Source organism: Vicia villosa, linkage group LG3 (assembly GCF_029867415.1).
Source record: "Vicia villosa cultivar HV-30 ecotype Madison, WI linkage group LG3, Vvil1.0, whole genome shotgun sequence".
In the NCBI taxonomy this organism is placed as follows: domain Eukaryota; kingdom Viridiplantae; phylum Streptophyta; class Magnoliopsida; order Fabales; family Fabaceae; genus Vicia; species Vicia villosa.
This window is the reverse complement of record NC_081182.1, coordinates 84,600,209-84,613,874: the sequence shown is the minus strand read 5'-3', so window position 1 is coordinate 84,613,874 and position 13,666 is coordinate 84,600,209. Positions and strand designations below refer to the sequence as shown.

At 40.3% G+C, this 13,666-nt stretch overlaps 1 protein-coding gene across 1 annotated transcript; it reads left to right on the top strand.

The window, feature by feature from the left end:
* Positions 1-3,629: 3,629 nt before the first annotated feature.
* On the top strand, positions 3,630-12,895 carry LOC131662100 (ras-related protein RHN1). The gene is made up of 7 exons (XM_058931793.1): positions 3,630-3,940; positions 4,016-4,093; positions 4,250-4,417; positions 4,914-4,962; positions 5,541-5,614; positions 6,192-6,285; positions 12,631-12,895. The coding sequence occupies exons 1-7, from the start codon at positions 3,902-3,904 to the stop codon at positions 12,729-12,731; spliced, it is 603 nt and encodes a 200-aa protein (XP_058787776.1). The 5' UTR covers positions 3,630-3,901; the 3' UTR covers positions 12,732-12,895.
* The last annotated feature ends 771 nt before the right edge of the window (positions 12,896-13,666 follow it).

The following is a 13,666-nucleotide window of genomic DNA, read 5'->3' as shown; positions in this document are numbered from 1 at the left end:
GAGAATTTTTTTTCAAAAACATCTTATATTTAAGAAAACATTTTAAATTATTTTTTGCTATAAGTTTTTCATTATATCAATATTGGTAAATATATAATTTCATACCAAGTGCAATATATATATATATATATATATATATATATATATATATATATATATATATATATATATATATATATATATATATATATATATATATATATATATATATATATATATATATATATATATAAGGGGTATTTAAGGAAATTTCTTTGGCCATCTCCCAACCTTCTAGTTCACCTCTAGTGAAAAATCCAAACTACCCCTGACTTCGGAAATGCATTTTCGAAATGCAAGAAAAAGGTGTTTTCGGAGATGCATCTCCGAAAGCGCCTTTTTTTTGAAAAAATTGTCTTATTTCGGAAGTTCATTTCCGAAAACAGCATTTCGGAAGTTCATTTCCGAAATACTGCGCGTTTTGCAGATTTAGCAAAACACTCCCCTCCCCCATTCATTTACCCTAATTCAACATCAAACACAACCAAAGGAGAAATTTTGTGCAAACACTTCCAAGGCTACATCAAAGGCTCCAATAAGCTTCCTATACTACATTAAAAAGCACTCCAATCTCTTCAATCGGTAAGCATTTTGAGTTTTAGATCTATGATTAAAATTCATATTAGGGTGTTTACAAATAGCAAAAAATGTATTAGGTTAGGTTGGTACTGATATTTAGGATGTTTAGAATGTGTAGACATAGGTTTGAAGTTTGATTTTGGGGTCTGCCATTGGAGGTTGCAGAGAAGTTCTGCGCAGGGGTGTTTCGGAAGTTCATTTCCGAAAACACCTGCATCCCAGTTTCGGAAATGAACTTCCGAATTTTTAGTTTTTTCTTTTGTCTCGCATATTAATCGATTTCAATTGTTTACAGGAACATGTCAGGCAACCAACCAGCACGCATCAGACAGGGTAGAGAGACCCAGACTGCGTCGGCTAGACACGAGCGAGCGGCGACGCAGATGGCGTCGACACAGGGACGGGGGCAGGGCCGGGGACGACGTGTGCGAGTTCCCGTGGACGTGGGAGAGGGTACCTCTTCATCTGGATCTAGGAGTCGGCTGGCTCGGGTATCTTCTTCCTGCCAGCGAGAGGAGGAGGAGGAGGAGGAGCAGGAGGAGGAGGTGGCAGTGCCATACCACGAGCCGGAGGGGGTACCGGATGTTGACCCTCCACCCGGGGAGGAGGATGAGCAGGAGGACAGCTACCCGGGAGGGCCCTTTGACACTTCCGTACTGATTAGCTACCGCGATCACGTCGCTCGGCGTATCTGGGAGGGAGAGGTATTTTTTTTAATTTAACCGTTTTTATAATTTAGACGTTTATTCGATATTTTCTTAACGGTCTATTTAACATATGCTTTTATTTGTTTTTTTGTAACAGGAGAGAGATCCTTTGAAAATGGTGAACCACGCCCGGAAGATTTTCAGTCTGTTTAAACCAGCAACTGAGTGGTTTAACGACGCGGTGCGAGGTTCAGGGCTTATCGGGCTCTGCATGACGGGGTACACCACCATCAGCCACGACATGCAGGGGGCATTTGTGGAGCGCTGGTACAAGGAGACGTCTTCTTTCCACTTGCCGGTTGGGGAGATGACGATCACCTTGCATGATGTGCAGTGTCTTCTCCACCTGCCCATCAGGGGGCCGCTGTTGACCCACTCCCGGATCCAGAGGGTCGAGGCCAGTCAGTGGATGGCGCTCTATTTGGGCATGGAGCCCGAAGTTGCTGACTTCGAGTGCATCACGACAAATGGGCCTCATATCCGGTACACCACACTGAGTCGCTATTTCGAGCACCACCTGGACGCGGCGGCCGATGCCGAGGAGGCGGGTGACGATCTATTCACACAGTATCACCGCGGCTGCGCTCTCCGGTGCTGGTACATGCATGTGGTAGGCGCTGCATGCTTTGTGGACAAGAGTGCAAGGTACGTCGACGTGACCTACCTCCGCTACTTCATGGACCTGGATACCGTTCACCAGTGGAACTGGGGGGCAGCTACTCTGGCATACCTCTACCAGAAGCTGAATGAGGCCTCCAACTGGAGGACGAGGCAGTTGGTCGGATTCTGCACACTACTTACGGTACGTTTCATTTTAATTGTTTCGTATTTATTTATGTTTCGTATTTATTTATAATACATTATCGTGTTTCTGTTTCAGAGCTGGATCATCTCCTACTTCTCCCGCATCCACGACTTCCACATCGATCCTGTGTATGTTGACGCCATGCCCAGGGCCGCCAGATACGTTCTCCAGAGGGGGAACAATGCGGTGGGACCATACTGTGGATACCTGGACCGCACGATGCACGACGACGTCACCTGGAGGCCGTTCAGCGACTACGCTCAGGTTGTCCCCTTTGACGACATTGCTTTATATTCAGGTTGGTTGGCATGCGGGACCGGCATCATGGTCCGGTATCTTCCTGAGCGGTGCATGCGTCAGTTCGGATTCGTGCAATAGATACTCAGGTCACCCTTTGAGGCTGCTCCCGACACACTGACCCGAATGCAGCTCACTACCATATGGGAGGACTGGCAGCATCATGTGGTACCGCAGGAGTACCGTCGCACTCGGGTCACACAGGACTGGCACAGTGTGGAGGGATACGTCACATGGTTCTACCGGGTGTCACATCCTCTGCTGAGACCCGACGTTCCCGGCGCTCCTAGGCCAGCACACGAGGAGATCCTGGAGAACCAGCAGGCCGAGGATGACCACGCCATTGATCTCATGCCGATCTGCCAACGGATAGAGATGCTTGGGCGGGACGCGTTGGATCGAGGTGTCGTTCATCAGGGTGGTCCAGAGGCAGTCGCCGTGATGGAGATGATCGTCACTGATGCGGGCCGTGCGGCGACATACAGGCGGCAGAGGAGGTCCCAGGGAGAGAGGGTTAGGCACACCTAGTAGTGGTCGGGTTTATTTTTTTTTTGTTTTCGGATTGTATCTTTAGCACACTATTTTTATTTGGATTTGTATCGGCTTGTATATATTACTTTTTTTTATCATATTAGTTTTTTCTGTTTATATGTCGCTTATTTTATTTCTCGGTTTCCTTTAATTAAAAATACGAGACTGTTAAGAAAAACATAAAAAAAACACAGTTTCTGCATAATTCGGAAGTTCATTTCCGAAACCCCCCAAAATCTGAACAAAGGTGTTTTCGGAAGTTAATTTCCGAAAACACCCCCCATGAGGTGTTTTCGGAGATGCACTTCCGAATTGTGGAAATTTTTTTAAAAAAAAAATGCTTCGGAAGTTTATTTCCGAAGCAGGGGTAATTTGAGTTTTTCGCTGGGGGTGACCCCATAGGGAGGTGGCTAAAGAAATTTTCATATTTAATTATCAATTTTTTTTTAAATGTGACATATTAGGATCACATCTAGAATCAAAGAAAAGAGAAAAAAGAGTAAAAAGAAGGAAAAAAGAAAAGAACCATCATATCTACCCAATAAGAGGAGACATAGATAAGAACACTCAATGCATATGTACATGCCTAACAAACAAAGTGGAAAAAAAGTTACGCATCAAATTTGTTTGTGAGTGTTAGTAACAAACAAGCCATCAATAACAAAAATAAAAGAGAAAAAGTAAAACAAGAGAAGAGACAAAAACGACACCAAAACAAACAAAACGAAAGCGTTTAAACGCAGACGCTATAAGCTATAGCGACGAAACTCACCGTAATCGAAAAGCAATACAATTCAGACAGAGACTCTTCTCTCTCTGTCTCATCTCATCGATTCCATCCTTTTCAATTTGAAAGTTTCAAATTTCAAATTCGAAGCTCTGATCTTTCTTCTTTTGTGTTCTCGTTTCTCTCTTCGCTTCCGATCGATCCAATTTTCTTCCCATGGCTACGATCGGACACAACAATCTCAATGCAAAATTGGTATTTCCTCTGTTTCTATCTATCCTTTTTTTTATAATTCCGATTATACCCTTCTAACTGTATTTTTTTCATTAGGTTCTTCTTGGAGATATGGGTGCCGGTAAATCCAGCCTCGTATTGCGGTTTGTCAAGGGCCAATTTCTTGAATTTCAGGTTATTTTCAATTATATTATTCGATTTTCAATTACTGTTGTACACTGGTTATGTGAATGTGTGAGTGGTTATGGGTTCTGATTTGGGATCACTGTTATTTTTTGTGGAAACATGTAGATGATTTTGCTGAGTTTATATGGTTTTTTTGTGGTTCAGGAATCAACAATAGGAGCGGCATTCTTTTCGCAGACATTGGCGGTAAATGACGCGACGGTGAAATTCGAGATTTGGGACACAGCGGGACAAGAGAGATACCATAGCTTGGCTCCCATGTATTACAGAGGCGCTGCTGCTGCTATCATTGTCTATGACATCACTAGCTCAGTATGATAACTTTATTTGGATCCTATCGTTTTTTACTTGTAGATAAGTAAATGCCGCTGTTTCTTTCTTGTTTGTGTATTTTATCAACAATACTCGACATGAGGGGAAGAGGCAGGGATTAAACTCCTGACCACTTAGTTAAGGATGATTTGTTACCATATTGAAGAGGCAGGGTCATGGATGGTTTCATTTCTGACATACCTTATCCATGATCCTGTGAAATTTGACAATGTATTTGTAGATTGTGAGTTAATATGCTGATTGTCAAACTATAGTTCGTGGAAAATTTTGAAAATTGAGTACTGTATGTATAATGGATCAACAACATTGTTTGAATTCCTATTAGTATTTCATAAATGTGGAAGAGATCAAATATGCTGATGGGCTATTTCTTTTGTTCTGTGGTTGGGCTGGGGCTAGTATTCTTCCTTTAACATTTTAGATTTTTAAACATATATTTTCTTTATCAATGATTATTTCTATCTTCTATTGTTAGGATTCATTTACACGAGCTAAAAAGTGGGTTCAAGAGCTTCAAAAGCAAGGTATTAACTTGTTGGTTTGGGAACTTTTTTGTTCTTGTTTTTTTCCGCGGAAAGAATAGAATTGGTGTATTGGACAAGGAGATTAAGCTATGTTTACAACCATTTGCAAACTTCTGGATGCTGCCTATTTGTTAAGCATTTTTGCTGCATCTGTCAACTCAATGTTCTTTATGTTATTTATTATGTTTTATTAGCTATCAATTTTGGACTAACAGATATGAATGAATTGCACATATAATGATACCTGAGTGAGTGATTATGTGCATGAAAATTTTGAGTGCAGCTACTCACCTATGATATTAAATTATTTGAATAAATGTCTAGTTATTTATTTACCATACATGTCACTACAAGAACTCAGCTATCAGTGATGTACATTCTTGATCAGCTTAGAATATGTACTAATGCTCGTGTTGAAAAATTAAGAGTTTGATTAGAGAGTTTTTGCTGATGTATCACACATCAAACATGGACTACTTTTGATTTTACTCTCTCTAGTAATAATACAGGGTTTATGATAGCTTTACTAATTGCATAACTAGATTGTCAAATAGTGCTATAATTACGTGTTGTTGCAGGTAATCCGAACATGGTAATGGCTCTTACTGGCAACAAATCTGACTTGGAAGACAAAAGAAAAGTGACAGCCGAAGTAAGTCTTATTGTTCTCCAACATTTCTTTTTGCCATTTTAGTAATCAAGAATTACAATCTCTTAACAATATTTTTGTATGGTGTGTGCAAAGTATAGAAATAAGAGCAATGCCACATTTTTTACATACTGGTTCTAAATAACGATTTCACTAATTGATATGTACGCATGATTTTTGGCAAAGAAATTAATCTCAGGCTTAACATGCATTGTCTCCATTGTCAAATTTCACTAATTGATTAACAATTCCATTCCTTTTGAAAAGTGTTTGAGAGGGATGTAATCTTTCTAACACAAAAATGTGGGGGTAGAATTCAAAGCTTCAATCTTCCTAAAATAACTATTCTTAATGGTAGTGCATATTGGTTCTACAGTGATACTGATTTTGTCCTGTAGGAGTTGTACAAACCACCTTGCTAATTTTCTACTATCATAAAACTTCAATTTTGACACAATAGATGCTATAATGTATAGCAGCATGTTTGGTACTTTCATAATTTGTAGAATCAAGATCCTATGATCAATAATTGCATATCCTGGACCTACTGAATTCTCATTTTGATTCATTGGTATTGCAGGAAGCACGTATATATGCAGAGGAAAATGGTCTGTTTTTCATGGAGACCTCTGCCAAATCTGCAGCCAATGTTAATGATGTATTTTATGAAATTGGTGAGTCAATTCCTATTATATATACTTTAGACTCCCAAATTAGGTTCTTATTTTATTTTTGATTGAATACCTTAGAATTCTTTGTTAAGGAGAACATTACCCCTTAGAATTCTATGTTTGGGAGTTTGGAGGGAAAGGGAGGGGAGGGCTTTGGAAAATAGGAGGAATTGGGTAAAAAAGATAAAAAGATTTTGGGTAGGAGGGTTTTGGAGGGTTTGAGTTTATTCATAATACCAAAAACCCCATAAAATGGGGGAACTCAAAAATTGTATTGAAGGAGGATTTTGGAGGGTTTTGAAGGGCTTACATAAATTTTTCAAATATCTTTTAGGTTGTTATACTATTTTGAAAATAAAAAATTTAGTAATGATAATAACTCTTTTATCATTCTAAACAAATTCATTTTTTCAAAAAATGTCAAATATTTTCCTACATGTTAGAAAGAGAGAAAGTGAAGAGAGAGAAGCACTTCATGGTGCTGTAACTGAATTAGTTATTATTCTGTTATGATGAGTTTTTGATACAATGATAGAGAGAGGCACCTGTTACTTATACTAGTAACAGGTGACCTGCAATAGCAGGTGATAAGAAGATACAAAGGACAGGTGGCAGTCCATAACACACACCACTAAAGGACAGGTGGCAGTCCATAACACACACCACTATGCTACTCTAATACCCCCCCCCACAAACTCATGGGGAGGTTACAACCCTGAGTTTGTGCCTAAGAGACAGAAAAGCAGTAGAAGCCAGGGGTTTTGTAAGCACATCTGCCCACTGATCAGTCCCAGGAATGTGAAGAACTTGCAGTTGTTTGGTGAGAACCTTCTCCCTTACAAAGAAGAGATCAATCTCCATATGCTTGGTCTTGGTGTGCATAACAGGATTATGAGCAAGTAACACGGCAGACTGATTGTCACACAGAATTTGAGGAGTTTGGCAGTTAATGAACAACTCTTTAAGGAGAGTTTGAATCCACAGGACATCAGCTGCAGCATGAGCCATGCTTCTAAATTCAGATTCAGTGCTGGACCTAGCCACCACATGTTGCTTTTTAGACCACCAAGATACCAAGTTAGGCCCAAAGTAGATAGCAGCCCCAGATGTACTTCTCCTATCATCTGGGTCAGATGCCCAGTCAGCATCACAAAAAAGTCTAATGGAAGGTGCAGTGGATAAGGGTAAGGCAGAGATGTGCAGCCCATGAGAAATTGTGCCTTTTAGGTACCTTAAGATCCTTTTGACAGCTACCCAATGTGTTTCAAGAGGCAGAGCCATAAACTGACAAACTTTGTTAACTGCATAGGCAATGTCTGGCCTAGTCAGAGTAGCATACTGTAGGGCACCAACCACTGACCTATACATGTAAGGGTCACTGAGAGGAGGAGAGCCAACCTTGGTGAGCTTGCATGTAGATTGCATAGGGGTAGTGACAGGTGTGCAGTCCAGCATATTAGTTCTATGCAGTAGATCTTTGATATACTTGGACTGTGTAAGCAGCAGAGCCTGAGGAGCAACCTTAGTAACTTGAATACCAAGGAAATAATCCAAATCACCCAAGTGTTTTAGGGAAAAGGCAACATTAAGCTTAGTAATAATATTCTGCAGTAGAGAACTAGAGCTGCCAGTGATGATAATATCATCAACATAGACTAGGATATAAACAGTATGACCATCTTCAAAGTAAGTGAAAAGGGAAGGATCACATTTACTTGGTTGAAAATGGAGCTGGATCAGAGCTGTTTGCAGCCTCTCAAACCATTGTCTGGGAGCTTGTTTGAGACCATAAATAGCCTTGTTCAGCTTGCAAACAAGGGAGGAATCAGACTGCTCAAAGCCTTGAGGTTGCACCATGTAAACCTCTTCATCAAGTAAGCCATTCAGGAAGGCATTATTGACATCTAGTTGCTGAATTGACCAATTGTAGGAGAGAGCAATGGAGAGTATGATCCTGATGGTAATAGGTTTCACCACAGGAGAGAATGTCTCATTGAAGTCAAAGCCTTCTCTTTGGTGAAAACCCTTGGCAACCAGCCTGGCCTTATACTTATTCACAGACCCATCAGGATTCTCCTTAACCCTGAATACCCATTTACTTCCAATGGCCTGCCTGTTAGGTGGCAGAGGAACAAGGGTCCAAGTTTTGTTATGTAACAGAGCATTAAATTCTGCTTGCATAGCAGCCAGCCACTTAGGATTAGCAAGAGCTTGTTTGACAGACTTAGGCTCAGCAACTGTAAGTAAGATTCTAGGTTCAAGTCTAGGCTGCCTGAAACCAGCTTTGGCCCTGGTAGTCATGGAGTGATGATTGACAGGGACAACATCTACAGGGACAGCCTTATTAGGGATAATACTAGCAGACTCAGCAGAATTAGCTGCACTGGAAGCAATGCTGGGAACAGAGTGACTGGATGAACCACTAGAGACATTTTGAGAAGAACCACTAGAAGAACTTTGAGAAGGAGAATTAGTGACACTTTGAGAGTGCTCAGAGTGAGAAGAATTAGTAGACTGAGCAGAACTATTGATGTTCAGAGGTACTGAACTGGAAGAATGAGGAAGTATGGAAGCTGCTGAAGATGAATTTGGCTCAGTAGTAGTAGGGTTAGTGGAGACTGAGAACATGGGTAAAGGAGAGAGAGAGAGAGGGAGGAAGAAGCATTTGAATTGAGTTTAGGTTTGGTGGAGGCAAACAGATCTAAATAAGGAAACCTAGTCTCATTGAACAGGACATCTTTTGAAATGTACAGTTTGCCACAAGGGGAGAGACACCTATAACCTCTATGAGAGGTGGAATACCCTAAAAAAAGACACTCTTGAGACCTAAAGTTGAATTTGTGTGTGGAGTAAGGTCTAAGTAATGGGAAGCAAGCACAACCAAACACCCTAAGAAAATGATAATCAGGAGTGACTCCAAACAGCAAGGAGTAAGGAATCTGAGATTGGACAGAAGCAGAAGGCAGCCTATTAATCAAGTAAACAGCAGTAGAAAAGGCAAAATCCCAATAGATAAGGGGAAGGGATGCCTGACTAAGTAATGTCAGCCCTGTGTCCACTATATGCCTATGTTTTCTCTCAATAACACCATTCTGGTGATGGGTATGAGGACAGGCAACTCTGTGGACAATACCAAGTTCAGATAACAGCTTATTAAAGGGCCTAAATTCACCCCCCCAGTCAGATTGGAAAGCCTTAATAGAGGTATTAAGTTGCAGCTCAGCCATGACCTTAAACTGCTGAAAAATAGACAAGGCTTCTGACTTGTTCTTGAGAAAATAAATCCAAGTAAACTTGGAGTAAGCATCTACAAAGGACATATAGTACCTAAACCCAAGAGTGGACACATTGGGAGAGGGACCCCAAAGATCACCATATATCAACTCTAGAGGTTTAGTGTAGACAGTGTGTGAAGGTGAAGAGGGAAGTCTGTGAGACTTTCCCATACAACAAGCTGTACAGAAAGAAAAATACTCTTTATTATTGAATGGAATGTTACAATTTTGAAGAACAAGTTTAAGTGTCTGCTGATTAGGATGCCCTAACCTTAAGTGCCACTTATTTGAAGTATTAAAACTAGTTACATTGGGAGACATAGCTCCAGACTTAAGACTAGAAGGAGCTGCAATAGCAGAGTTTAAACTAGGAACAAAGGAAGAAGCACTTGAACTGGAAGAAGCCACAGAGCTGGAGCCAGCCAGATTAAGAGGAGGAAAGACATAGAGACCATCAGAGCCTACTGAACCTTCTAGCAGCACTTCATGTGAGGCCTGGGATTTGACAAGACATGAGTTAGAATTGAATAAGAAATAGACAGAATTATCACGACAAAACTGACTAACACTAATTAGATTCTTAGTAATAGAGGGAATGAGCAACAGTTTATTAAGAGTGAGAGTTGTATGAGCCTTGGATGGAGACTGAAAAACACTAGAGCCAGTGGAAAGTATATCCAGACCTTGACCGTTACCAATTAGAATCTGATCATGTCCCTCATAAGGTGCAGCTTGTTGTAAGTTCCTGGAGTCATTCGTTACATGGTAGGAGGCACCAGAATCAGGATACTAGGCAGTGGTAGCATTGGCTGCAGGTGCAGTCTGAGCAATATAGGCACTAGGTACAGCCTGAACAACATAGGCACCAGGTGCAGGAGCAGCTTGAGCAGGCCTATAAGGAGCAGTAGGTCTGGACCAAACATTTGCACCTTGAGCAACCATAGGCATAGGAGAAGCCGTCCATGCCTGATTGTACTGAGCACCATAGGTAGGTTGAAATTGTTGATTGAACCTGTGCCAACAATTCAGAGCCGTGTGTCCAGTTTTGGAGCAAACTTGACACTGAACCATAGATGAACCAAATCTGCCTCCTCTGCCTCTACCAGTACGTCCTCCTCTGAAGGCACGACCACCACGATTGAACTGAGTTTCAGATTCAGTATGCTGAGTAGACACCTGTGTAGAAGCCTCAGAAGACGCAGGAGTGCTCTCATCAGGTTTGGTGGTTGGAGAGGCAGTGTGTGTAAGGTTGAGAGAAACCAAATCTGGAGGTGCAGTCTTCTTGAACTTGTTTAAACGCAATTCATGTGCAAGAAGCAGGATCTCAACTTCATCAAGATCCATGACACCAAACTTGCTCTCAATCACAGAAACCACAGGTGAAAAATCTGAAGGAAGACCTTCAAGAATCACATCAATGTGATGAGAAGCAGGTATAGGATCTCCAATGGAAGCCAGAGCATCTACAGTGGTACGAATCTTGAGTAAATACTCCTGAACTGACAGAGTATCAAGCGAAATCGCACGGAGTTCAACACGTAGTTGACGAGCTTTCGCGCGTGTTTGCTTCTGAAAGTAACTGAAAAGACGATCCCAAAGTTCGTGAGCGTGCGTGCAACCAAGAACACGCGAGAGGATCTCACTGGAAAGCGTCGATTGCAACCACGATAGCAACATCTGATCCTTCTGTAGCCAGCGCGTGTACTCAAGGTTGACGGTGCCGTTCGCACGCGCTTCATCATCAACAAACTGCAACGGAATTCGCGAACACACAACAAACTCCGTGAGACCGTGAGCATTGATATACGGTTCAATCTGTTGGCGCCAGAGATGAAAATTCTTTTCGTCTAACTTCTGCGAAATCTTAAGCGAAAAATGAAGACGATCCGAATCGTCAACGACTGGAAGCGGTGACGCCGCCGTCGTACGAGATGCCGATCGCTCCGGAGAGGAAGGTTGCGACATCGGAGCAAGAGGAACGATGGATCGAAGGCTTAATCTGATACCATGTTAGAAAGAGAGAAAGTGAAGAGAGAGAAGCACTTCATGGTGCTGTAACTGAATTAGTTATTATTCTGTTATGATGAGTTTTTGATACAATGATAGAGAGAGGCACCTGTTACTTATACTAGTAACAGGTGACCTGCAATAGCAGGTGATAAGAAGATACAAAGGACAGGTGGCAGTCCATAACACACACCACTAAAGGACAGGTGGCAGTCCATAACACACACCACTATGCTACTCTAATACTACATTTTTTTAAAATTTTGTTTTTGGAAGCCTTCCCCTCCCCTCCAAACTCCCAAACATAGCCTAAGGGAATTTAGAAAGAGAAGTGCTAGCAACACTCTTTTCAACATTCTCTTCAACACTCACTTTTTTATTGGTTGAAACATGTGTGGGTCCCTCACTTTGGAAATGGATCCCACATAAAGTGGTAGGACCCACACATGTTTCAACCAATAAAAAAATGAGTGTTAGAGAGAGTGTGAAAAGAGTGTGTCGCTAGTATTTCTCATTTAGAAAATATCTGTCTCCACTTTACATCCGAGACACTGCTATGGTATTCATTACCGGGCAAAGTTAAATTATAAAATCTTCTTTAATCAGCTATAGTTCATGGCACAGTTGTCTGAGCCTTCTCATAATTCATAAATTCTTTTCTAATTGGTTATAGGCCATGTCACAGTTGTCTGAACTTTCTCGTGAGACACATTGTTCATGAAAATTGTCTCCGGTCCACTATATGTACCCTTTTGGTCTCTTTAATGTTGCCAAATATTTTCCCTTGCATCCTTATTAAATTTCATTACAACATTGTTGTATTGTTTTTCTTCTGTGCCTTGCAGCAGGCTTCCGCTTTATGTTTGTGGCGTGTCAAATGATATTTATTCAGTTATTACTCTTTCTATATTGCTGATTTCTGTTAAAGCTCCTGTTCTAGAAAACATACAAATTAACCTTACATTTAAGATCATATTCATACCATGCTTTTAAACAGCTTTTTTTTTTTTGATAAACTTCTGAACTTTGATTACATTTCGTAACTTACAATTGCTTGTGTTAACAGCCAAGAGATTACCAAGGGCTCAGCCAGCTCAAAATCCAGCAGGGATGGTTCTTGTTGATAGACCCGCCGAAGGATCTAGGGCTGCATCATGTTGTTCATAAGTGTTTCTGCTGTATTCACCTGCCTCACTTTAGTTCATATTGTTTTCAGTGGTTTGTATGTACTGCACAGCACTTTGTTATCACTGTTATATGGAGCTCCAACTGTGTATGAATGCAATTTGCCACACAGAACTTATTGATTAAATATATATCCTTGGAATGCATATTTTGAGTCCCTTGATTTATTTCATTATAAGATGTGAAAAGAAAAAGGTATAGATTAGTGATTCTTTGCTTTGCACATTGTGAGATATTTTCTCCTTTGCATAAAGCTTTGCATTTGTTTGCCATGTCAAACTTCTGTAAAGCAATAATCTGTAACATATATGTTGGTTCTTATTAATTAAAATAACAAAATGAGATTTTACTCGGAATATACTTTAAATTTTTTCAACTAATAGCAGGAAAATAGAAAAAAACATTGAACACGTTACACGAATGTTAACAAATAGCAGGAAAAATAATCTCATATATAATAAGTGTCTACTTAAGATTCAAATTCAGTGTCTTTTAAAAAAAGATTAGTTTAGTGAAATAATACCTAAAGCAAAAGTTACTCTGGGGTATGTGACAAGGTAAATCCAAAGAATGCAATATAAAAAATCTCGTTTAAAATAAAGCCAAAATGTAAACACTTCATAAACATAAAGATATATAGATGATTTTAATCTCATGAAATTTCAGGAGATTTTATCCTGCCATCCCATACTGAATTGGCACTTTCACATAAAAGCTGCTATTGCAGTTATGCCATTACTGAAAAAGTTCGGTTATTTTGGCCGTAAATGGTGTTACCAAAATTTTCATTATTGTATCGGATTTTTTGCAAATTTTTCCATTTGGATGAAAATACTAGATTTTTTTAAAAAAATATCGACTGTTTCACAAATAATTGATGAAATATCGTACATTTACGAAATTGTCGATAAAAAATC

Coding starts and splice junctions, on each gene's coding strand:
- LOC131662100 (XM_058931793.1), top strand. CDS start 3,902: ATGGCTACGATCGGACACAACAATCTCAATGCAAAATTG. Junction 3,941..4,015: donor ACAATCTCAATGCAAAATTG/GTATTTCCTCTG, acceptor TTTTTTCATTAG/GTTCTTCTTGGAGATATGGG. Junction 4,418..4,913: donor TCTATGACATCACTAGCTCA/GTATGATAACTT, acceptor TTCTATTGTTAG/GATTCATTTACACGAGCTAA.